The sequence below is a fragment of the Mus caroli genome, unplaced genomic scaffold (assembly GCF_978045245.1).
Source record: "Mus caroli unplaced genomic scaffold, Mus_caroli_1 scaffold_20, whole genome shotgun sequence".
NCBI classification, from domain to species: domain Eukaryota; kingdom Metazoa; phylum Chordata; class Mammalia; order Rodentia; family Muridae; genus Mus; species Mus caroli.
In genome coordinates this window covers 38,200,122-38,227,507 of record NW_028227275.1, presented here as the reverse complement: position 1 = coordinate 38,227,507, position 27,386 = coordinate 38,200,122, and the positions used below count along the sequence as shown (strand labels likewise).

Here is a 27,386-nt window from a genome sequence, read left to right as displayed (position 1 = left end):
TTTACACACCTAACTTTGGGAGGTTGTACTCTAGCTTTGGCCCACAAAAGACTAATGCTCAGCTCCGAAATAAAAAACGGAAGCACTTCTTCAAAGTGAGTAGACTTTCTGAGAAATAACTGAGTCTAATCACTAAGAGGAAAATCACACCAAGGCTTAATCACCCTGGCATTGTCATCCCTGGCCCTGGAAATGAAGAGGAGAGGGGGCCAGGTAATGGAGAAATCCAGCTCTTGGCAAGAAAGACTCTATAGTGAGAGGAAAAGGAACCTGACGATGTTCCTAAAGAGCTACCAGCCAGCCATGACCAGTGAAGACAGGTAGTGTCATCAGGACGGGTGCAACAGTTCTATTGGCTGCTTGAGCCAAGTGCCAATATGTCCTCCTGTACCAGGCAACCTTGAGGATGCTGCCAGAGAAACCGTATTAGGTTTCTATAAATAGGGGTACCTGTGGCTCATATGGAGAATTCCCGGTCTCCACAACCTGAACAAACCAGAAAAATGAACAACCAATCTTCCTTTATTTTTTTATTTCCATTTCAAATGCTATCCCCCTTTCCTAGTTTCCTCTCCAAAAATCCCCTATACCTTCCCCCCTCCCCCTGCTCCCCAACCCACTCACTCCCACTTCCTGGCCCTGGCATCTCCCTATACTGGGGCCTAGACTCTCCGCAAGACCAAGGGGCCTCTCCTCCCACTGATGGCCAACTAGGCCATCCTCTGCTACAAATGCAGATAGAGACACGAGCTCTGGGGGTACTGGTTAGCTCATATTGAACAACCAATCTTCTTAAAATTACATTCCTTACTCATTCTGTAAAGTAAACACGGCATCTCCATCTGCATTCAGACTCTTGCATTGTAACAGCCTTACTCCTCTGTTTATCATAAGCTCGGCAAACTTCAGGGAGAAACATTCAGGGAAAGAAGCTGAAGAGAAAGCCAAAATGTAGATTGGATTGACACCCCATGCTCTGTCATAGAGTCACTCCTAACACAAACTGGCAATTCTGACAGGTGTAAGCCCTAGGAATTTAAGGACTATCTGAACTTCATACTCAGACTCTCTCTTTGATCATGGAGTATAATTTTGTGGAAAGTCCATAGCAGCCAGCAGTTCACATTGACCACAGAGGATGCTGTATTAATGGTCCAACTGGTAAATTCTCCATCGAGGAGTGTTAGCAACTGGCATATTTCCTAAGCTATGATTATTAGTTTGGTAATAGTTATCATCAAGAGTACACTAAAATCTTTGCATAATGCTTTCTTAGAATATTTCATCTATTATTTGACAATTTTATGTATTGATATGATATTGCTTTATCATATCCAATCCAAACTACCCCTTAACTCCCCACATCTCCCCAGCATTTCCCCATCCAAACCTCAGGTCTTCGTCTCCTTAAATAATCCACTGAATCCAGTCTGTGCTGCCTGCCTACCCATGGGTGCCCACCAGAGCATGAGCAACTTAGCAGCAGCCACAACCCTGAAGAAAAACAACGCCCCCATTGTCAATTGCTCTTCAGCTAGGAGGAGAACCTCTTGAGTTCCTCTCACAACCATACTTGGAAATGGACTAGATTCATTTTACACAACTCCTGTGGAGGAAGCTACAGCTGCTGTAAGCCAAGAAGAGCAATAAGACCACACTGTTTCTCACGGTGGAAACCAGTGTACACTCCCACGGCTAGTGGATAGGGAGTTCTTTCCCCACGTCCTCACCAGCATCTGTGGTCCTTTGATCATTCTGAGTAGGGTGTGAGAGAATCTCATAACAGTTGAAATTTAGACTTCCCTTGTGGATAACGATGTTGAGTACTTTCTATATACTGTTAGCCATTTGTATTTCTTCCTTTGAGAATTCTCTGCTCTGTTCTGTGATCCATTTTTTTTTAAATTGTTTCTTTGATATTCGGTTTCTTCAGTTCTTCATATATTTTAGATCAGAAATTCTCAACCTATAGCCCCTTTGGTGGATCAAATGACCCTTTTACAGAGGTCACCTGAGACCATCCGAAAACACAGATATTTACATTATTATTCATAATAGCAAAATTACACTTGCAAGTAGCAACCAAAATAATTCTTTTTTTTATTACGTATTTTCCTCAATTACATTTCCAATGCTATCCCAAAAGTCCCCCATACCCCCCCCCACTTCCCTACCCACCCATTCCCATTCTTTTGGCCCTGGCATTCCCCTGTATTGGGGCATATAAAGTTTGCAAGTCCAATGGGCCTCTCTTTCCAGTGATGGCCGACTAGGCCATCTTTCGATACATATGCAGCTAGAGACAAGAGCTCCGGGGTACTGGTTAGTTCATCATGTTGTTCCACCTATAGGGTTGCAGATCCCTTTAGCTCCTTGGGTACTTTCTCTAAACAGACACAACTATAACAACTAACTCTAGAGATTACCTATGCCTATATTTTCAAGTGTACTTTCTACAGTTTTCTGGGGGGCATTTCAAAGTTTTGGGTCTCATATTCAGGTCTTTCAATCCAACTAAGGTTGATTTCTGTGCAAGGTGAGAAATAAGAATATAGTTTCTCCTATATTTAGATATTTACGCTTAGACACCCAGTATTTCCAGAATATTACTGAAAACACTATCTTTTCTCTAATGTGTGTGTGTGTTTTTTTTTTCAAAATCAGGTGACTGCGTCTGTCTGTTTCCTCTGTTGTGTTTTACTGGTTTGCATGTCTGTTTTGGTGCCAGGATCATGTTGGTTTTGTACCGTGGCTTTGTAGTATCAACTGTGTGCGATGGTACTTCTAAGGTTATAACTCTTCTTCTTGATCAGAATTGATCTTATCTATCCAGTTTCTTTTGTGCTTCCATGTGAATTTTATAATTTCTCTTTCTAGGAATAAAATCATAGAATGTTGACTAGGATGGCACTGAAACTGTAGACCACTTTTGATAGGATAGGCATTTCCCACTACTGATCCTGCTCCACGAGCAGAGCAAGAAAGTCTTCCCATCTCCTAATGTCTTCCTTAGTTTCTTTCTCCTATCCTTAAAGGGTTTGTTGTAGAAGTATTTCACAGCCTTAGCTTGTTGGTCTTTGACATCTTTAGTTTATTACAAACTATGCATTTTGAAGCTACTGGGAATGGAATTGTTACCTTGGTTTCTGTCTCACTGTGTTTGCCATTGCCATATAGGAAATCTACTGGATTTTGTGTGTTAATTTTTGATCCTGCCACTTTGCTAGGACTGTTTATTAGTTCAGTTCTAAGAATTCTCCAACAGACTTTAGGGTCTCTTATATACAGAATCGTATTATTTGTAAATAGACACTTTGATTTCTCCATTTCCTGATTTTACCCCTTTTTCTTCTTTGACTTTATGGCTACAGCTAAGACATTACGTACAGCCTGACAAATTTCACTGGTGAATCCATTTGAGCTTTCTTCTTCTTCTTCTTCTTCTTCTTCTTCTTCTTCTTCTTCTTCTTCTTCTTCTTCTTCTTCTTCTTCTTCTAAGTATGGGGATTTTTAATTACTGCTTTAACTATTTAATTACTGCTTAACTATTTGCTAAGGATCTGTTCAAATTGTTTATCTCCGGGTTAAAGAGACCACTCAGTAGTTAAGAATACTTGATGCATTTGCAAAGAACCTACAGTAAGGTTCCTGGCACCAGTAGGAAGACTCGCAACCATCTGTAACTCCAGTTCTGGGAGACTCAACACTCTCTCCTGGCCTCCATCTGTACCACCATGTGTGATTCACAAATACATGCAAACAGAATATTCATATGTGTAAAAGAAGATCAATAAATCTTTACATTGTTTATCTCATTTTGATTTAATTTTAGTAGGCCATATACATTCAAAAATGCATCAATTTCTTTTGGACTTTCCAGTTTTGTAGAGAGTGGTATTTAGATTTTCGGAAATTCACTGACATACATTGTAGTGGTTCCCTTTTCATCCCTGACTGTATTAATTTGCATCTTCTCTTTTGGTTAGTTTGGCTAAAGGTTTGTCAATCTTGTGTATCTTTTCAAAGAAACAACTCGTTGTTTCTTTAATTCTTTATATTATCTGTATTTGTTAGCCTATTTCCATTTTCGTTAATTTCTGCTTTGATTTTAAAGAATTCTTTCCACCTGCTGATCTGATCTGGCTAATTGTTTTCCAGGGACCTACAGTGTATCATTAGGTTATTTACTTGAGATCTTTATGTTTTCTGAATGGAAACACTTACAGCCCTGAATTTCTCTTTTATGGCTGTTTTCATTGTATCCCACAGGTTTCATTGTATCCCACAGGTTTCATTGTATCCCACAGGTTTCATTGTATCCCACAGGTTTCATTGTATCCCACAGGTTTCATTGTATCCCACAGGTTTTGAGATGCTCTGTTTTTATTCTCCTTCAATTTTAGAATTTCTTTTATGTCCTTCCTGATTATTCAAGGACCCATTCATCCCTCAGTAGTGTTCTTTAATCTCTACGAGTTGGTATGTGTTGGGGGCGGGGAAGGGGGGGGGAGTGTTGCTATTGATTGTTGTCCTTTTTCACTGTGATCAGGTAAAATGCAAGGTTATTTCAATTTTTGTTGAGACTTGCTTTGTGCTCTGATATATTACCTATTGGAGAGACTGTTCCATGGACTGCTCAGGAGAACGTGTGTTCTACAACATTTGAAGGTGGTGTTCTGTAGATATCTTTTAATCTTACCAATTAATCTATGGTGTCATCTAATTCATTTATTTGACTTTAATTTTCATCAAGAAGACATGTTACCTGGTCAGAGTGAGATACTGAAGTGTCCACTATATGGTACTAGGACTAATCTACTAGTATTTTTTTTAATATAGTTGGGCATAACCTATGTTCAATGTATATATGTTTAAATAGGAATGTCCTCTTAATGGGTTTTCTCATTAATTGTTCTTTTCTTTCTAGTTATAGTTTAAAGCCTGTTTTGTCAGTTGTTAGGATAGTGGTGACTACCTTTCCCATCCTTTCATTCTAAAGTCACGCCTGTCTTTGATGGTGGCATGTGTTTCTTGTGGGCAGAAAATAGGTGGTTCCTTCTCTTTACATCCTGTATGGCGTAATGCTTCCATGAATAATCATTTTCTATTTTATCCATCTGTTTACTCTGTAACACAATGTCTTCAGACAGACGCTATTTGTTTTGTTTTATATATAAAGAATTAAGTGTTGCAGAGCTAAGACACTTCCCGAGGACCATGGATAATGAATCAGCTAAGTCCTCATTCTCTTTGAGCCAAAGAACGTCCAGCCCATAGGTGTAATTGTGCTACTTGTCTGCTATGTCAGAGGTCAAAACTGAAGCAAGAAGTGCCCATCTGGCTGGGCTCTCACTTAGTTCTCCCAGAGTGCCAGTCCTCATATCAAAGATAATGGTCTAAGTCCTGGGACACCATTATGTATGTATGTATGTATGTATGTCTATGTGTGTGCGTGTTGTGTGTGGAGAGAGAGAGAGAGAGAGGGTTTTCAATGCTGCAAAGTCTTCAAAGATATTTGAAACAGTTTCAAAATACTGTAGTAAATACAGATCACAAAGCATAAACAATATATTTTAAAAGCTCAAATGAAAAAGAATTCTGGGCTCAGGAAAAAAAAACATATAGTGGAGGCCTTTGAAATGCAGTGCTGCAGTTCAGAACACGTGCAGAAAGCTACATACAAATCCAAGTCTATTCTACAGATGTAGCCTGAAGAGTTATAAAGTGAAATGTAACTTCTTTTTCAGAGCATTTTCAATTGGAAGAAAATGTACAATTTAAAAACTTTATTAATACAAGAAGTTGTCCCAAATAACAAACTGTATAGAACAAAATCCAAAGAGGGTTCATTTTACCCACTCAGATACCTAATCAATGACCTCTCCAGATATACTAATACACATCGTTTGACTTATATCTTACTTATACCTATATGCAAACTCCTATCTAGGAAAAAGGATAAATAGTTTATAAAGAATCATTTTATAAAACAAATATTACCTAAATTGCTAGTTTGTATGTATTTATATTTACTGCATGATTATTTAAATCAAGAGCTGTATTTATTATGATTGGCATGAGAGATGGCAATCAAGGAGGAATGGCTGAATGAATGGAGTTAGTAGGCATGGATGGAAACCATTTAGAACCAGGATTTGCTATTCCAACGAAAATGAATGCTGACTTTATTTGAAGTCATTCCAGAAAGTGCCAGAGCATATTAAGTGGTCCTTCAAAGGACTCTATTCAAACGGGAAACTCTCTAATAAAACCCAAAGGGAGACGGAGAAATGTATATGTAAATACGTCGTGGGTTCTCAAGTGAGGGCGGAGACTTTGGCTCATCCTATTTCCTCAGTGCCTATGATAAAGGCTGGCAGAGAACTGGAGCTCAGTAAAATGTCTTGAGTAAGTGAAACCAGCTAGAAATCCAGGTCTCATTCCTGATGGTTCCTCTGTTCCATGCACAGGCAGGAAAATGAAGTAAGAATTTCAGTAGGAAGCTGATGTGCTGACACAGTCTATAACCCTGTACTCAGGAGACAGAGGCAGAAGGCTCACAGGTTGGAGGCCAATTTTGACTACACAGTGAAACCCTATCTCAAAAAAAAAAAAAACAGCTGACAGGGGTTGGGGTGGGACTGCAAAAACAGACTGCCTGGGCTTGAATCTCACCTCTGACATGCCCTGACTACTTCACCGAGCACAAGAGTCTGTGCCTGCATTTGCTCATCTGTAAAGTGGAGTAACAGAACCGCGTGGGTCGTTGTAAGACTTCAATACAGGAATTTTCAGCAACTGTGCTGGCTTCGAGCTAAACATAAAATAAATGTTAGGGATTATCTTTCTTGTTTACTCTAACCCAAGGAAGTTATCCTATCTTCCTTCATAGAGCTTTATTTTGTCTCTCACATATAAAAATGGGACTTCTTCAGCTAGAACTAAATTGGTCTTTCCTGATGCCTTTTAAGCCTTCTCCTGAGATTCATTTATTTTTACCAAGAGAAAATAGTTATCCAGGCAATAAAAAGAGAGGATAATAAATTATATACAAACCCCCATCTAGTACGTGTGTGTGTGTCTGTGTGTGTGTGTGTCTGTGTGTGTGTGTGTGTGTGTGTTTACAACTTTGAATCCAGTCTTTCTCCATGTAGCATCCACATTCTTGAAAGAGTATCCTGAGAAGTATCCATCCACTCGGGCAGAAGATTGGAGGCGTATCCTAGCAACCTACGTCATGTGATAGGGCCTTGCAGTTCGTTTCCTCCTCCCACAGTACTGATGTACATGTAGTTGGGGAACCTGTTGTCTTTTAATGAAAGGCAGGTGGATTTGTGTTAACTGAGACCCTGTTGCATTTAGTTGCAACATTTATAATCAAAATTAAAAGGATGCTAAATGAAACTATAGGATCTGTGTTTTAGTTAAAATACAGGTACATATTTGCTCCTCCACTGTTTTCCCCAACCCCTCTCATGTACCCCAACTCTATCCTGCACCCTCCAAAATCTATTCATGGACTCTCATTGTTGAATTGCATATATGCAATGTGAGACAGAGAGAAGGGGGATTTAATATATAAACACAATTTATTCAGTCTGTTTAGTGTTGGTTGAATGCCTATGGTTTTATGGCTGACTCCTTGAGCTGGATAACCAGTTAGAGGACCTACCCCCAAGGAAGACTTTGATTCTCCATTTCGAAGCAGTCATCAACAGCTTGTAGCCCTTTATCTAGGGTTTGGACCCTATGTGGTTCCCTCCCCTTCTACACTTACATCTCAGTTGGGGTCGTCATTTTTCCAGGCATCTATATTGTTGGCATTCCTCAGACATGGCTTCCCTGTCCTGTCTAGAAGACACAGTATCACAGCAGGATTGCTGCTTCTCTGGCTCTTACACTTTTTCTACCCCCTCTTTCATGAGGTTCCCTGAGCCGTAGGTATAGGAGTTGTGTTGTTGGTGTACCAACTGGAGTTGGGTACCACACTGTCAGTGGTTATCTGCATTTGAATCAGTTGTGGCTTTCTGTAATGGTCTCAATCTTCTGCAAAGAGAAGCTATTATTTGCTTAGCACCACTAGGCCTTTAGAATCTTTTTTTTTTTTTTTTGAAATTTTCAAACATGTATAAACTAAATTTTTGGTTATTTTCACCCCTCAGTACTGTGCCAGAAATTTTTGTTTGATTGACAGTTTCATCCATTCATATAATGAATTTAGTCCTTTTCCCACTCCTCTCTCCGATGTCCCTCCCATTCTCTCAACAAATCCCTCCTGCTTCTCTGTCTCCTTTTTATATGTAGCCCACTGGGTTTAGAGTTTCTTGCCAAAATGTGCTGGGGAGGTTATTTTTGGAGTAATGGCAAAATGTCAGTGAATATACCATTAAAGAAAATGACACACACACACACCTTCTGATAACCATTAACTGCCAATAAGCAGTGGTGCGGGGTGTGGGGGCGGGGCACTTCATGAGCTCTTCGTGAAATGCTGTCAGGCTGGAGCTTCTTCTTTGCAGGTAACCACAGCTGTAGTGAGTTCATGACCCAAAGATATCCCTTTTGCTTCACATTTCACAGTCTCTGGCTCCTACATCTTCAGCCCCGTCTTCTCCAGTGTTCCCTGAGCCTCATAGAGGGTGCTATAGATGTACTATTTAGAGTCAAACATTCCACCATCATCTATTCTTGGCACTTCAGCAAGTTACTCGTTTCTACATTAACTGCCACCTATTGTAGTAAGATGCACGTTTGATGGAGACTGAAAAGAGCACTGATCTATAGGTATAAACTTAAGTGTTTGAAAGGCAGTTTGATAGCACAGCCATTTACTAAAACAGTAATAGTGGGTCTCTACCTAGGGACCTTCCCAGCCATAGGATATTGACTAAGTTTAATCTAGCATAAATTTCCTCTTGTGGACTGGGTCTCAAATACAATCATAAAGCACTTGGTTATCCCTATAACAGTCATTCCACTATTACTCTTGGAGACATACTTTGCCTGGCATGGCATTATTGTAGCTCACAGGATTCACAGCTGGATTTGACTGTATATGACTCTCCCAGAACTATGAGGGGTAGTCAGCAAGGAAGAAGCTGCCAGCTCACTCCCAGTTTTATTTTCCCTGTGACGTGTGATCAAAGTATATGCTATCTGTCTTCAATAACATGACCTTACCATAGGGCTCTGGTGGACAGTCGGGAGCAATGACAACAGTCGGTGTTGTTTCTGGGACCTCCCTAGCACTAGGGTTTTCATTTAGTAACCCATGGCTTTTAGTAGGAACATTTTTTAATCCATAATGAATACCTTGGTTCACACTTTTATATTAGTAGTATATTTTTATAGGCTTATAAAATAGTATGTTTCCATGTGGCTTCTTTATATATATATATATATCCTTGGTTTTGATTACTTTTCCCCATCTTAGATTTCTTAATTTGATTAAATACAGTGATCTCTTAAAGGAGCCTTCTTCTTCTGGCTGAGCACATTCCTGCCAATCTATCTTCATCCTGCAGTTAGGGCTATGCTCCTCTGTGAAGACCCCTGGTTAAGAAACTCTCTCATCCATATAACCTTCTGATTTCCAACACACAAGGGACCATATAAAGTCATCACTCTCCCCTCCCTCTCCTAGAAAGCCTCCAAAATTGCCTAACCAATGAGCAAGAGGAAAACCAAGCAATTATATTTTAGTGAAACTAAGAAATATACTCCAAAATACCTGTGTATGCAGGAGCCATGTTGGAGAACAGGGCAGAGTATGAGAGAAAATCCAACAGCAGTGTTCCTCTAGAATACACCCCCAAAAACTTACTCCTAGATATGAGGAGCACCCCAGGATGCAACATGATCTCTTTTGTCTGCAGCAGCATGCGCAAGAACAAGTATGATACAACAGCGGTGCATTTCTCCTGACCCCAACTATGAGTATAGAAAGAGAGGAGGTGGACTGCATGCAGGATTATATGGATAAGCCAAGCTTGCAGAAGAGAGCTCGATTTTATCATAGCTTAGGAGAAAGCCTTCCAGTTGTGAATAATAACTAGCTTGGAATGCTACCCTGGGCCCATTATAACCCCAACTCATTAAATGATAAATAATAAAAACAGATTAGCATAGACTACACACAGAGATAGTCTACGGAAAATAACAAAAGAGCAAAATGCATTAACAAAAGAATCATAGTCTTTATAGAATGTTTCTGAGAAAGGAAAAAGATGAACTTTGAATACAGTCGCTGCCCTTCATCTCTGAGGACACATTTCAGACCCCCCAGCACATGCCTGAAACCATAGACGGAACTGAGCCCATATACAGAGTGTTTTTTACATACATACATACATACATACATACATACATACATACATACATACATACATAACCAATGTAAAGCTTAATGTGTACAGCAATTAATAAAGCTGAATACTTATAACAATATTTTGTGATTCAGTTTTTATGGATGTGGTCTCAAAATAATTTGCCTGGGGCTAGGAAGATAACCAGGTGGGAAAAGAACCTGCTTGTGCAGACATGAAGATTTAACCTCAAATCCTCTGGGCGCTTGGAAATCCAGATGTGCTAGCATGCACAGCTGTAATCCCAGAAGCCTGAAAATGCATATGCCAGCTAGCTTAGGGTATTTAGCAGAGAAAAAGAGGCCCTTTTTCTCTGGAAAAGGTGGAAGGTGGAGATTGACACTCAAGGCTAACCTCTGTCCTATACGTGTATGCCCACATTCACAGACAACAGGCACACACCACCACCACCACCATCACATGTACACAAAGACTATAAGCATGTACATATACGGCAATGTATCTTCCTGCCCTGTGCTCATCTCTGTTGTGATGTGAGATGATACGATGCCTGTGTAGGTATGTGAAGACACTGAAGAAGCAAAGACTTAGCGCGCACTGTGGCCGTAACACAAGCTTTCCTTAACATTGTCCCAGAGAATGCTTGTTCTGCCTGTGAATCCTACAACGTTACCACATAATTTTTTTTCCTGTTCTTTTAAAACCAAGTGATTTCTCCTTTCACTGGAAAAAAAATCACGTGTGAAGTTCCCTTAGGATCTTATCTCAGTCACCAGGGTTACTGCATCGCGTGCTGTGGGGCTGTGTCCACGCTTTGACTATTCCCGTACTGGAACACAGAGCAAGCACTGTGGGCCTTCACCAAGCATCAAACCTGGGGGCCTTTGGATCTTGGATTTTCAGGCCTCCACACTGTCAAAAAAAACTAATTTATATTCTTTGTAAGCTGCCACTTTTATGGCATTGTCTTTTAATGCAAAGAGACTAAGACATGATGTGCCTTGTACACACCATGCACAGCTCTGAACTCTTAAATACAGCAGGAGATGAAGAGAGCCAAATTCCTGCACACATTATTTCTCTACTGAAATGTCTGGCAATTCATCCCTTGAGGCTCCATGTGATCATAATTTGTGTACTTCCAACTTGACCAGCCTCCTGCAGAGAGATAATAATCAAACCACTATGATGGCAATTAATACGTGTATTGGTGCCCATATTATGACAGTGTTGTTGGCCCTTCCTCCTTCTAGACGATTTTACACATCTCCTCCCTACTCACCCTCATACCTCTCCACATTCCTTGTTCCTATCATCATGACCCTGTATCCAGGTTTGCAAAGGCTTTGCTCAAACGTACTAAGGCCCCACACCCATCAGCCCTGGAAGCAGGGTGTATGGGTGTGTGCCCTGAATTCAAGTCAGGATGCATATGGAATCCAGACCTAGTTCAATTCCTCAAGACATTTCCTAACTCTCTGCAGTCAACCAGAGAGCCCAAAGAACTCAAATACCTGTGCCTTCAAGGCTACTCCCAGACACTATCTCCAGCCCTTATTATTGAGGATAGCCTGCCAATGGATTGCACCAGCTGGTTGGTACACTATTGTCATGGCAGCAAGCAGTATTAGGAAGTCAGCACAGTGCTGACACCATTGTTTGTTTGTACAGATACAGGCCACAAATACACTGGGAGAATGGCACAGCTCCTCAAGTGGGCAGAGAGTCACTCTGGAAGTCTATTGTGGACTAGTTTGCTTGGTTTCTGAGTGCTGACCCACCATGATTGGGACACTGTAACCTTCGTTAAGAGGATGTCCGCAGGTTCGATGATCACCGTGCTGGGTAAACCCAAACAGTGCCTGGGAACAAATGTATCCAGTAAATATACGCTGGGTAGGTACACCACATGGCTGGTCTAGTACACTAGAGCGTTCTCTCCAGACTGTAAGTTCTGAAGATGAAGGATTTGGTCTTTCTCGACTTGGTGTCCATTCTGACATAGTGTCTACCAAGTGCTAAGTATTAGTATGTTTGGATGTGAAATACATGAGGGAAAGGTAAGCCAACTAATGGATGTGTGTTATACACACGATATTGCTTTCCATGTCCAGCACATGGAGAGCTTTTAGAGCATGCAGTGCCTAGGACCAGGTTGACCAGCATCTCTAGGGATGCATCTCAGGCAAGAGTGTATTAAACTTCTGCAGGAAATTCCAGTGTACAGCCAATTAAGGGCGGTGTAAGCCACCATACAACCTTACTCAAGACAGAGGCATCTCCCTGAATACAAGAATTTCGATGCCGAACTGTCACAGTCCTGAACAAGCTCGGTGGTTTATCACTTGTACTGATCCAAACTGTCATCCAGGACGGTCCGTGAGTGATGTATTTTCAATTTTTGAAAAGCCAAAATTCATTGACTTCATGTTTTTATTTGACACTTTCCTAATTACATTCAGACCCATAGCCCCCCTTGACCTCAATCACTCCCGTCTCTGTAGGCTCTTGCTCAGACCTGTACTGCTATTGACTTGGGTAGTGTACAAACCTGTGATGCATAAATGATGACAGGGATGGCTAAACCATCCCAGCATGTGAGCATCAACCAGAGGACCAGTGAAAGAAGTCTCTCTCTCTCTCTCTCTCTCTCTCTCTCTCTCTCTCTCTCTCTCTCTCTCTCCAGCTTAAAATTAAATTGATATAACCTTTATTAGAAAGAGAGAGACAGAGAGAGAGAGAGAGAGAGAGAGAGAGAGAGAGAAAGAGAGAGAGAGAGAGAGAGAGAGAGAAAGAAAGAAAGAAAGAAAGAAAGAAAGAAAGAAAGAAAGAAAGAAAGAAAGAAAGAAAGGAGAGTTGAAGATGATGTTAAAGCCATCAGTTCAGCAGTTCAGCAGTTCAGAGCCCTTGTGGCTCACAACCCTCTCTAGCTTCAGTTCTAAGGGATCTGACACCCCCTTCTGACCTCTGCAGGCTCCAGGCATGCACATGGTATATACACAAACATTCAGGCCAAATCATCACATAAAACAAAATAAATAAATCTTACAAAAACATCTTTTAGAGAAAACAGACCTACTGTGTGATGTGGCCCTACTGTGTGATGTGGCTATCCCATGTCCAAATCAGTACAGCAGAGAGACATTTGGGCTTGTGTGTTTATGGCAGCACCATTCATAATACTCAGAATATGGAATCAACTCAGATGTCCATCACCAAATGAACAGTTAAAGAAATGTGTATTTATACAAAATGCAATACTATTCACACACACACACACACACACACACTCACACACACACTTTCTCTCACACACACACTCACACACACACTCACACACACTCACACACACACTCACACACACACACTCACACACACACTCTCTCACACACACACACTCACACACACACACTCACACACACACACTCACACACACACACTCTCACACACACACACTCACACACACACTCTCACACACACACACACACACGCACACACACACTCACACACACACACACACACACACACAAAACCCACCTGGGGAAACACGTCATTTGCCACAGAAATGAAACTGGAGGACATTATGCTAAGTTTAAAAAAAAAAATGTAGCCCAGAAAGGCAAATACTACAAGTTCCTCTTAGATTTGGAAACTAAACATTGATATCATGGAAGTAGAGAGATGGGTGGTATGGGGAAGGAAGGGGTAGAGGGTGGAGAGGGGTGTTTAATGCGTGCAGGGGTAAGAGGAGTAACGTCTACTGTGCTGTAGCGCTATAGGAAAACTAGGGTTTACAATTGACTATATTTCTAAAACAGATACTAAAGGGGATTGCATGTTCTCAGTACATACACACAAATGTTCTGTCTGAGTGATTCTAATCTTATTCATAGATACAGTGTACATGTGTCTCAATGTCACACCATAGCCCATAAACATGGACTTACCGTGTCAACTAAAATACAAAAATAGACTTTTAAAAGAGGGAAAATAAGAAATGGTTTAAAATGCCACCTTCTGTGAGCCTTCCCTTTTTCCTCCTCCAGGTTAGGGCATACGCGTTCTCATATCTCCATTACCTTGACGCGAGTTTGCAATCCCTGTTGTTATCTGTGACGATAAATGATTTTCTTTTTTATTATTTTATCTTTGTTTTATGTACATTGGTGATTTGACTACATGTAAATCTGGGTGAGAGGGTCAGATCCCCTGGAACAGGAGTTACAGACAGACATGAGCTGTCATGTGGGTGCTGGGAATTGAACCTGGGTCCTCTGGAAGAGTAGCTAGTGCTCTTAACTGCTGAGCCATCTCTCCAGCCCTGATAAAAAATTCTCTGCATGAATCAAATTAATAGACATTATTTCAAACAGTAATCAAGTCACTCCAAGAATGTGGCTTAGACTAAAACCATCAACTTGTGGACTCCAAAGTCAGACCTGTGAAGGAAACACAACCCAAAGTTCTCAAGAAATTTATCACTCAAGGATTGTCCCAGGAGGGGGGGCAACAGCATCTTCTGAAAACCTGTTAGAATGCACAGGCTCGGGGCTGGAGATGGACCTCAGGGTGGAGCATTTGCCTAGCCCTGGGTCCAACCTCCTATATAATAAAAAAGAAAAAAATGCCAAACCTCAGGCTCCACCCGGAACTCCTGAGTCAGAATGTAGAGGTGAGCCACAAGGGTCTGCAGGGGCATGCCGGGTTAGACACCTGTGCTCAAGCTTGAGAAGTGCTGAAACAATCCGCTGATGAACACTGTTTGCACAAATCACTTCAGTTGAGTGCATGCGCGGTTGTTTGGTTGGTGGTTGGTTCGTTGATTTTTGAGACAGTGTCTCATCCTGTAGCCCAGGTTAGTCTAGAACTCACAGTAGCACTCCTGTCCCGACCTCTCAAGTGCTGGAATTATGGAGTGAGCCACCATGTCCAGCTGTTTGCCTACGATTCTCAATCTCTCTCTCTCTCTCTCTCTCTCTCTCTCTCTCTCTCTCTCTCTCTCTCTCTCTCTCTCTCTCTCTCTCTCTCTCTCTCTCTCTCTCTCTCTCTCTCTCTCTCTGTGTGTGTGTGTGTGTGTGTGTGTGTGTGTGTGTGTGTGTGTGTGTGTCTATCTGCCTGTCTTTCCTCTATATTTGCCTCTTTCTGTACAGGTGTATGTATATGCCCATGTGTATGTATAGAGCTGTACATACATATGTGTATATGGCCATGTGTGTGTATATAGCTGTATATACATATGTGTGCATGTGTTCACGTGTAAACCCCAGGTGTCGCTCTCTATCTTATTTTGAGACAATGCTTCACTGAACCTGGAGCATATCAATTCAACTAGACCCACGGGCCAGCAAATCCCAGGGATCCTCCTGTCTCTGTCACCCCTGTTCCAGCACTGGATCAAAGGCACAAAACACTCATGCTCAGCTTTTATGTCCCTACTGGGGACTGAGCTAAGGTCCCGTGCTTACTTAGCAAGCTCTTTACATCCTCTCCCCGCCCCTGCCCCCTCCCGCCCCCCTCCCCCACCCCCAGTGATGTTTGCTGCTTCATTCTTAGTATCGATCTGCAGAGTACAGAAGAAAAAGGCATGGGGTGGTCACACACAAAAAGAGGCATCTGGGGCTAGTGAGATGGCTCAGTGGGTAAGAGCACCCGACTGCTCTTCCGAAGGTCCAGAGTTCAAATCCCAGCAACCACATGGTGGCTCACAACCATCCGTAACGAGATCTGGCGCCCTCTTCTGGAGTGTCTGAAGACAGCTACAGTGTACTTACATATAATAAATAAATAAATAAATCTTTTAAAAAAAAAAAAAAAAAAAAAAGAGGCATCTGGGTCCGTAGATTCCTGTTCCTGATGCACACAGGGAACATCTGGGGGCTTTAGAGACTCCTGGCAATGTGATGGAATTGGTGTGGGGCTGTCACAGCCTTCGTGTAAAGATCTCCAGATAATGCTGACAAGCAGCCCCATGTGGAGGTCGCATACATTCATAGTGTGGTCAGCAGGAAGCGGGCCCTCATATTGATTCTAACCTTCCCCAAGGAGGAGCCTGTGGGGATGGTCAGAATTCACAATGGCTGGCTCTGGCTAGAATGTCACTGCACCATAATAAATGCTTCTGTGCATTCTGTTAGGAGATGTGTGACCTTTCCCTGTCACTCTAGCCACCCTGGACTTGTGCGTCTTCATCTGCCCGGTGCCGATAGCAAGAGCCAATGTCTAGGACCGCTTGGGACATTCCTTAGCACAACACATGGAAATTCCTAAGAGCTTGCCAAACATATGTTCACTTTTCAAATTCTCTGAGCCAAAAGAGAGTGCTTTCTGTTTTCTCCTCTCCCCTGCTAGTCGGATATTCAGTAGAGTAAAAATGGACCAGGGTGCAGTGAGGTCTCTTACTCCATACGCCAAGGGTATCAATGGGGGAAAAAACCTGTTGACATGTGAACTCACATATATGGTTCCATTTTGGTCGCAGGGCATCTCTATTAAATAAGATAGGATAATTTTTATTGTTCTCATTTTCTAGCTGGCAGAACAGTGGCTTAGAGAGGTCCTATCTCACCCAACCACAAGATGGGCAGCAGAGGATGCAAGATATCCCCACTACCTTCTAGGCTGTACCTGTTCTCAGTCACACAGGCAGCTGCTGAGAGTCCGCATGTGTGGACAGCATGCCTATCACAGCAGAACCTTCTGTAGAGACAGAAATGTTATATGTGCTTCTAGTCACACGTGGCTATTGGGTATTGAAATGCAATCGATGTCGGGCATGGCGACACTCACCTGCTATTCCAACATCGAGGAAGCCAAGCCAGGAATGAGTGCCCCATCCTGTCTTTAAAATAAACAGTAGATAGATAGATAGATAGATAGATAGATAGATAGATAGATAGATAGAAGATAGATAATCTACAGTGCACAGGAAATCAGACCGTGGCAAAGAAGGATCCCCTGCCCGCGCGTGCGCACAGACACACAACACACACAAAATGTCATTAGTGGAATGGAGTCACACGGCTCCTTAGTTTGGCTGTGGAGAGGAGGAATCGACGAAGAAGTGTCTGGAAGGGTCTTCGTGGCATAACTAACTACTGTGTTTCTCTTGTCTTTTTTTTTTGTTTCTTTGTTTTTGTTTTGTTTTGTTGTGTTTTTCCGTCCCACTTTATACAGGCGCCAATGCATCCGCCCCAGACCAACTGAGCTTAGCTTTAGCCTGGAACAGAGTTGACATCGCTCGCAGCCAGATCTTTATTTACGGGCAGCAGTGGCCGGTAGAGTATACGTCGTCGTCGTTGCCCTTGAAAAGCCACCACGCGCTTGACAAGGGTTTTTACGGAACCTTTGAAAGTGGATCAGAAATTTGGGCGGGGTTGGGGCAGGGATGGAAGAATCTTCTTTTACATAGCACAGCATGTGGCTGGGCAGCAGTCTCGTGTTTGGGAACATGCTGCCACCTAGTGGACGATATTGCTAAGCGCACCACTAAAAGTTCCCTGGCTCTTAGCAATTTTTGGACGCATAGCCTATCTTATTATTCAATCTTTGAGGATACAGTTATAAAAAAGTTAAAATTTAGAGGAATGGAGGGAGGGAGGGAGTGAGAGAGAGAGAGAGAGAGAGAGAGAGAGAGAGAGAGAGAGAGAGGATTCGCATGTTTCTGGTTGTCTTTTAGGCGAGCAGAAGGAGGAAGCTGCTGCCACCAAATGGCGGCACATTCCTGCTGGTTTGCTAATGGGCCAGGCCTCTGTGTACAGGTACCATCTGGTCCTGGTGGTTGAGCACAGGTCGGCTTATCCCAGCACAAGTGAACCAAAGCTTTATATAACTGTCCGTGGCTTTTTTCTTTCCCCCGTCATTTGACTGTCAAAAATCATAACTTGGGAAATGGGCCATTGGGTGATGTGCGCACGCATCCACGGGTGGCAGTCCAGCAGCAGCTTGGAAGTAAGACTCTTTGAACCTTCCATCCCCAGGAGCTCTGGTCACCACTGAGCACTTGTCCTTATAGAGTTCAAGGATTTCTAATCGGGGAGCGTATTTGTCAAGGAATCTGGACGTTGGAAAAAAATGAGAGAAACGTGAGAAGAATACAAATCACAGCCAGTCCAGAGCTCCAACCCAGAAAATACATTGTTCTTAAGTTATGTGATACCAGCTTGCCTCCGGAGTGTCCGTTACTACACACCTGCACACCTGTCCAGGCCTGTTTGGCCCTCAGCTATGTTTTCCTGGGTTCCTATCCTCAAGTCAGCCCGGGCTCTCATTCAGAGCCTAGGAAAGAAGGAAAGGTAGGCAGGAAAGTGTCTAGTGCCACCTGTACAGGCACAGCAGAAAACTAGCCAGAGAATCCATCAGGAGGAAGACCTTGGATCCTGAGGCTCCAGAACAAGAAAGAGACTTAGGAGAGAAAGTAGCTTCTAGACCTGGAGTCCTTGACTTCTGTTTCCCAAGACCTGTGCTTCCAGGACCAGGGGTGCCACCTGGCATCGGAGCACTGGCTCTGTCTGGTTCATCTAGAGACTTGCAGATATCAAGCCTTCTGGGTGAGCACAGAGGAACTGCTCTTCTCTGACATGGGCAGGCTAAGTGGATGTCTTGAATTGCAGGTAGGGTCCCTGGAGCAAGCCATGCTGGATGCCCTAGTCCTGGACAGAGTGGATTTTGTGAAATTACTCATAGAAAATGGAGTAAGCATGCACCGTTTTCTCACCATCTCCAGACTAGAGGAACTGTACAATACGGTAGGGCCAAGCTAAGATGCCTTTTCATTTCTCTTTCTCTTCTGTTTGTTTCCCTCCTCCTGCCTGCCCCACAGCCCCATGCCTGTGATTCTCTTCCTGTCTCTCCTGTGATGCATGCGTCATTCCTCACGCGCATTCCCTCACACCTGAATAGACGACAGACACCGAGTCACCAAGAACTCACTTGTTCTAACTGCTCAGTTGTCAGCATCTTAGGCAAAAGGTGTTGTGATCACCATAGGGCGTTGTTCTCAGATTCTAACTCAAAACCACAAGCAGGTCCCTGTCAATTGGAACACACGCACTCTGTAAGCCTAGGGGGGTGTTGGTGACAAATAGTGCAAGGAGGGTTGGTTTAGCACCAACCATCAAATGATGCTTATTAAGTAGCTTGTATCACTATGCCATCCTCGGAGCTATTAAGTTCGCACACACACATACACACATGCACACACACATACATGCACATGCACACACACATACACACATGCACACACATACACACATGCACACACACACATGCACACGCACATACACATACACACATGCACACATGCACACACACACACCCTGCACCCCCACACCATGATAGAAAGTATAAAATACCCTGGAATCATCCAAAAACATGTTGTGGTAATGGCTGTTCTCTGCAGTGGCATTCACTAAAAAGCCAAGTGTGTTTAAAGAACTGATTTTTTTTTTTTACCATTTCACAGATGAGAAAACTGTGGCAGTCTTAGTCTATTTGTGCGGCTACAACAGAATGCCTGAGGCTGAGTAATTTATAAAGAACATGCTTTCCTTTGTCACAGTTCTGGAGGCTGGAAGTCCAAGATCAAGGTGCCAGTAGCTTCACTACATAGTGAGAGTCACTTTGTCTTTCCAGAATGTGTCCACTGAAAGGGGCAAACGACAGAATGGTTGGAAGTACAGAAATATGAACCCACTTCTGTCTAGCCCTCAATTCCACTTACAAAGAAGGTACCCTTGTAACCAAGTCACCTATCACCTAACAGCCTCATCTCCCCCACTGCTGTACTCGTAGGAAATGCAACATGAATTCTGTAGTCACAAAAGTGTAAAGCATACACAGAGACTAAGAAGTAGTTGATTAAACGTCCTAGATCTCTGAATAACAACAACGGCAGAAAGAACTCAGTAACAAATTTAAGCCTCTTTTCAGAGGCTGCCTTTTGATTCACTGGCCACAATGTCTGTCCCAGCACCCTGAGTGTGATGGGATAGAGCTATGGACTGGCCCGGACTAAAGGCAGATGGTAGGTAATAGCAGCTAGCTTCATCTTAATGTCACTGCAGGAAGTAAGTCGGCTGGCAGAATAGATCCAGACTTCTGCTTCCCCTACAAGCTTGTCTTGCCTCAACACACTGAGACTTACAGTAATGAATAATGGCCATCATGACTTAGAAATCAGTTAGAGAGTTATGGCAGTACGAAGGGTCATTCCAAAGCCTGGAAAAGAAGGAAAGAAAGAAGCCTGTTCCTAGACCTCAAGCCAAGGTCTCATCACTCCCATCCACAGGTGGTGGTCACCTGCAGGGCTCCCATCAACAGGTGGTAGTCACCTGCAGTGCTCCCATCATCAAACAGGTGGTAGTCACCTGCAGTGCTCCCATACACAGGTGGTGGTCACCTGCAGGGCTCCCATCAACAGGTGGTAGTCACCTGCAGTGCTCCCATCATCAAACAGGTGGTAGTCACCTGCAGTGCTCCCATCCACAGGTGGTGGTCACCTGTAGTGCTCCCATCAACAGGTGGTGGTCACCTGTAGTGCTCCCATCCACAGGTGGTGGTCACCTGCAGGGCTCCCATCAACAGGTGGTAGTCACCTGCAGTGCTCCCATCATCAAACAGGTGGTAGTCACCTGCAGTGCTCCCATCCACAGGTGGTAGTCACCTGCAGGGCTCCCATCAACAGGTGGTAGTCACCTGCAGTGCTCCCATCATCAAACAGGTGGTAGTCACCTGCAGTGCTCCCATCCACAGGTGGTGGTCACCTGTAGTGCTCCCATCAACAGGTGGTGGTCACCTGTAGTGCTCCCATCAACAAGTGGTGGTCACCTGCAGTGCAATGTTGAGAAGAATATGAGACAGTAAATGCCAACAGTAATAATAATGATGTCTAGCACACCTTGAATGCTAAGCACTATTTTAACAGCTTTAAGAGGAATTATTGCATTATTGAACTCTCAAATAGACCTAGCAGATGAAGCAATGCTATCACCGACATTCTAGAGAGGAGAAAATCAAGTCACAGTAACCTCTGTGATGACTATACCCAAGTTTGGGACCAGGAGCCTCAGCCCCAGAGCATCACCACTGTTTTAGATCCTCCAATCAGGTTGCCAGACTTAGCCAATAGCTGCAGCACACCAGCAAAATTTGGAGTTCAGATAAGCAATGATTGTTAGCATAGATGTGCTTATCCTTCATACCTTTGAAGGATGTAATAGCACGGTGGGGGGGGGGGGAGACTTCAGATGTTCAAATTCATCATCTAAATGACATTGATGTTCACAAAACCAGCACATATTGTCCTTTTTTTTTTTTTTTTAAGTAACCTCTTCCCAGAAGCTAAATAATGAAGCAACTAAATCAGGGACTTGGCACTCACACATGCAATGTCGTATGTAAGATAAACACCATGTAAATAGTTACTAGGCGGTATCTTCAAAGAAATGATGCTAGGAAAAGTAACTGCGCATAGTCAATACAGACACGATCCTACACATACAGCAAGCATGTTTAATCCAGTTGGTGGGCTCCACAGATGCAGACACTGTAAGTACAGAGGGCTGACTATGTATTCCCAATATTGCATGGGGTATCATTGCCCGTCTGACATTCAAATTTCATTGGGTGCTCTGTACGTCACATCCCTACACCTGAAAGACGAGGGAATAGCAAGTCATTTAATTTATTTGTAGGCATTTACTTTATTTACACGCATACCTTTTCCTGACTTCTTTTTCCACAACCAGCTTATGAGCTTTCCTCTAGTTCGATGTCAGGGAACTGTCACCAAAATATAAAGCCAATCCACCATTTCTGCACAGCCTGGGAGCTATGGATAACTGTGCTCTATATTCAATGTCTGAAACAACCAAAGAAATGCAATATTCTGTGACATACTAAAATTTATGAAATCTGGCTGGGTATAGTAGCAGCTGCATATAATCCCAGAATTCAGAAGGTGGGGAGTTATGATTTCTGAGGCCAGCTGCGGTTACACAGTAAAACCCTCTCCTAAAAATATTATACGGAATTTCATTTTCTGTTACTGTGAATAAAGTTTTATTGAAACGTAGCCAAGATCACTTGTTTATGTATAGTCTATAGTTTCCTTCATACAATAATAACCACGAAACAGATTGGATAAAGACTGCATGGTCCACAAGTGTTCACTATTTCATTTCTGGCCTTTTGCAGAAAAAGCTGGCCAATGCTTTTTTGAGACAAGTTTTCAATGACAACTTGGAAAACGACACTAAAGAAATTTAAGTTTCTAGAACAGTGTGACAGAACTCCTTTGCTTTCTTCTGCAGTAAAATTAGTTCTTTCAGCTGGGCGTGGTGGCACACGCCTTTGATCCCAGCACTTGGGAGACAGAGGCAGGTGGATTTCTGAGTTCGAGGCCAGCCTGGTCTACAGAGTGAGTTCCAGGACAGTCAGGGCTACATAGAGAAACCCAGTCTCGGAAAAAAAAAATTTAGTTCTTTCTACACCAGTTGGCCTAGATATCTACTAGGGGTCAAACAGTCTTACTAAGTTTGAACTTAGACCTTCAGACACATTTTCTTGGAGAACTTGTGATCCAAAGTTCTATCAGTCCTGGTTTCAAAGTAACTTATACAACTGAGCACGTAGAACAAGGTCCAGCACACAGAGCTGCCCTCCACCGGTCAGAACCCTTCCTTCCAGCATCCTCTTGCCTCGCCACCTGGAACCCCTGACTAGCAAAACTGTTTGATTGTTCTTTATCGTTTTCAGAGACATGGGCCCTCAAATACATTGTACCACTTGGTCAGGGATGTCAAAAAGGTAAGAATCCTCTAGACCGCAGGTCGGAGGCCCTGTCCTGAGTGCTTCCTGTGAGAGACTATGACTGTTCTGCATGAGCTGCCCTGCCCTGTTTCCACCTCCCTGCCGGCCCCCTCCATTGCAGAGTGATGTATGTGCATCTGCTTTGTAGCTCGGACAGCTCTGCTGACAGCGCCGCTATGGTCCTTCCTCCAGTCGCCATGGTTTTAGATGCTCTCGTTGAATGTAATGCTTTTCTGTAGCGAATTCTAGGCTTTCCCCCATGCCAATGTGGATTTATGCCGTTACCTGTATCTGTTGGGGAATCAGTTCCCATAATACCTTTCCACAATAAGTACATTCCTGCTGGCTCCTGGCAACATCGTAACAGCCTTCATATATATATATATATATATATATATATATATATATATATATATATGTATATATAGTGAGAATACCCAAGAATAGGTGAATCCTCTCAACGTCCCATTCTCCTAACATTTTATTTTTCCAAAGTATATTTTATGCCAATCTATTCATTGGATTCTTTATAAAACTGGCATATACAAGTGAGTTGTTCAGTTTACAGAGGACAATGAAGGGTAAGGAAGTAATGACTATTTTCAGTGATTGGTCGCATGCTAACACCACCACCAATCCTTTATCGAGGAAAAGCAGCATTGACCGAGGCTTACCCACGATGAGATACGCAGCATTGTTACACAGGCTTTCTACACACCCAAATTCATTTACTCTACACCCAGATTCATTTACTCTACACCCAGATTCATTTACTCTTCACAAAAAAACTGAGGCAGAATTACAATTTCTTTATATTCTTGCACAATATTCCAACTTAAAAATTGAACGTGCTAAGGTTACATTTGACCTGAGCATGGGCTTGCTCCCTTACCCCAAACAGTCTCTTTTAAGGGTAGCTTGGCTTCAGAACCTTTAACTCCAAAGAACAAAACAGAAATTGTAGACCTTCAGCACCTCATGGGAGTGCTGCAGCCATACACCAGGACCCAAGGACTGGATCAGCAGGCCAGTCTTCCGTGGCAGTGGTTCCTGAGAGGGAGGACCACGGGGTCAGAAAAAGTAGACTCAGGAGATAACACGCAAGCTATATCATATGCCAAGCAAGCTTATCAAGTACAGCATCTTATATACAGTCTGCAGAGAGGAAAAATGAGATAGAGTCAGGAGAAAACTGTCCCACAGTCGGACAAAGTCAGCAAGAAGCTAGTCAAGCAATGTTACCCAAAGGGAATGCAGGATATTTCAAGGGCAGCCTTGGCTGATCACTGAAGCTCTTCGAGGAGGGTTAAGGAGGGGGTTTTCCCAGAATTAGAAACCTCAGTTGTCCCAGGGCCTCGGATCCAGGTTAGGACTGGCCTTGCCAAGCATGTTTCTGGTTTTAGACAAGGAAATAAATTCCTCCTCAATATATCAGGGTCTTGGTGAAATCCCTGCACTAACTCTCAACTGAGGATCAGAAGTACCTGACAAGGCCATCGTCTCCTATCAAGTCTCGACTAGAATTGACCCTTAGTGAACTATTAGCAACTTTTGATATTTTCTTCAAAATGTCAGAGGCTCTGGGAACTGCTTATAGCTGGACTATTTTGACCTGCTGGACCTTTGTTAAGAATGAATAAAGGATACAAGAACAAAAACAAAATCAGCATTCTCCCTCGCTACCACAGACCTTTCTTCCATCTCTGCACAACCACACTGAAGGAGCGTCTCGATTTGTGGGCAAAGTCTGTAACTCTTGGAATCAAGGAAGCACAACCTGTGCCGCTTGCTTACCCAACTCTCTCACGGCTCTCCTGAGTGAGACCCCAGCTCTCCTGAGTCTGGCCCATCCCAGGCCACAGTAGCATCTGTGCCTTCAGAAAAAATCCATTTCCCTCACACATTCTCCCTTTTGCTTAATTTGTCTTGGCTTCAATGTTTCTGGGACCTAATCTCAGATGGTGAGGGTTCCACATATTCAACATACTCTTTGATAAGCTTTTGACTCTCGTGTCCAATAAATTATTTTGAGCATTTCTAAAATGATAAATACAGTACCATTTCCTCAGCTCGTCCTAGTCTGTGTCCAGCTAGAATGTGGGGCTTTCTGATCATTTGTCTGTGCTTTGAGTCCCAGACACCAGCCAACCTAAGCCTTGAAACAAGTCCCTTATCCACGTTCCCTGTCCCCTCCCTCAGCAGTAAGGTCCTGCCTGATTTTTCATGGGGATTTTGGAGTTGGAGTTCTTTGAGTATAAATGACCGAGATGTCTCAGATTAGCTTCCCCATCGAATTCCGCTGTGCAAGGCTGCTATCCTGGAGCTGCCTCTTGCATTTGCTCACATCACAAGTCTTATTGGAAGACAGGCGGGGTATCCTTGGGGTACTTTCTTCCCCCTTTTAAAGCTTCTTAGCTGTGAATATACCTTGAGAACAATGGAGATTAGTAAGAAAGAAAAGGGTGGTGAAAACATTGGGGGAAGGACTATTCGCTAAGAGCAGTCCTTTAAGGGCAGCAGAAATAATCCAGCAAGAAGAAGGTTATGTGAGGACCCATTTACTTGCTGATTTAGGAACGGGAAGAGGTGACTTTAAAACTCACCCAACAGTCCTGAGCTGGCTTAGAAACAGCCTCACCTTTTATTCAAAAAGAGGCCACTAGTAAGATGAAGGCAGAGACAAAGCCTGCGTTTAGTTTTTTTGTTTGTTTGTTTGTTTTTTCTGGAATAAAAGTAGAAACAGGAAATGAAGACTCATCTCTCTGATAAGGTCTGGCTGGCTACTGAAGGGAACCCTCAGAGGAACCAACCGTGTGGACAGTTTATGTCCATGGGTGACATGAGCTGGAAATGAGGGAAAGGGAGAGAAAGAAATTAACATCTGGACACAAACTTTTCCTATGGTCCCATGTGACCAGGAGTGTTTCTAATTTAGGCCAAGTAGTTACTCAGGGGATTCGAAATCTAGGTTAAAAATGCTAAGAATATTTTAGGACATTTGATTTCAAAATTAAAGAATATAATGATCATTAATAAGTGTCTCTTCCTGCACATATAGATTGTGTGTGTGTATATATATATATATATATATGTATGTATATATATACATATACATATATGTACATATACATATATATATAATTATATATATGTATATGTACATATATATAATTCTGTGAAAGTTTCAACCTGTAGTCATAATATAATATAAATAATATATGGACACAAACATGTTCATGAGTTAGAAACACAGTTCTGGATCCATATAGTATATATGGTATTTAAATATAGCATTTAGTGATATGTCTTTAAATTAAATGCAAATGATGCCTACAAACCCAAGAATACATTTCATAATTATCAAACCACCATCAGGCAAACAGAAAGTCATCTCTATGTCCAGCTGCTCTTTGGAACCAACAGAATGAATGATGAGAGATGTTTCCAAGCTACTCTCAAGATCTCACATTACTTTATATCTAGAGAACCGTCTAGAAGCAACGTGGTAAAGAATCGCTACTCTGCACCCACCAGAAGTTTGAACTGATATAACCCAAACCAATTCTATGAAGCAGTTTCATGCATAAATCCATTGACTATATTCATGCTTTCCTATTAAACTAGTGGCTTAAGTCTGTCTGCACTTCTGTAAGATATAATCTGCTATTTTAGTAGCTGTCTGCTCAATCTGTGGCTCCGGGTGTTTTAAATAGTAGTTTCTCGTTTTTCAATTAAACATACTAATACTTCAGATTATCTGTGCTAGCCTTCACCGCCAGAGGAGGGTTACTTGAATATCATACAGAGGCCATGGTGTAATAAAGATGATTTAAACTTCCTTTATATAGGAACTAAGACCTAGTTTTGTTGAATACAAGAGAGAGGGATAGAGAAGGGGGAAGGAAGGGAAAAAGGAAGGAAGGAAGGCAGGAAGGCAGGAAGGCAAGAAGGCAGGAAGGCAGGAAGGCAGGAAGGCAGGAAGGCAGGAAGGCAGGAAGGCAGGAAGGCAGGAAGGCAGGAAGGCAGGAAGGCAGGAAGGCAGGAAGGCAGGAAGGAAGGAAGGAAGGAAGGAAGGAAGGAAGGAAGGAAGGAAGGAAGAGTGTTTTTTAACTTTGGGTAAGGAGAGGAGATTTTCATAAGCCCATATACTAAATTATTGTAAATATACAGGGACATTTTTATTTTTAAAATAATCCATGGCCTGGTTTTTTACTTTGCTAGTCTACAAAACCATGGGTACCCTCCTTTCTTCCC

General features: G+C 42.6%; 1 protein-coding gene across 26 annotated transcripts in view; it reads left to right on the top strand.

The window, feature by feature from the left end:
• The window catches only part of Trpm3 (transient receptor potential cation channel subfamily M member 3), an 886,635-nt gene that overhangs the window by 749,928 nt on the left and 109,321 nt on the right, over window positions 1-27,386 (top strand). For all 26 annotated transcript variants that reach the window (XM_085834108.1, XM_085834113.1, XM_085834114.1 and 23 more), the window contains 3 exons: window positions 17,499-17,599; window positions 18,935-19,069; window positions 23,079-23,129. In XM_085834108.1, coding sequence (XP_085690234.1) covers window positions 17,499-17,599; window positions 18,935-19,069; window positions 23,079-23,129 — 287 coding nt within the window. The remainder of the gene's footprint in view (window positions 1-17,498; window positions 17,600-18,934; window positions 19,070-23,078; window positions 23,130-27,386) is intronic.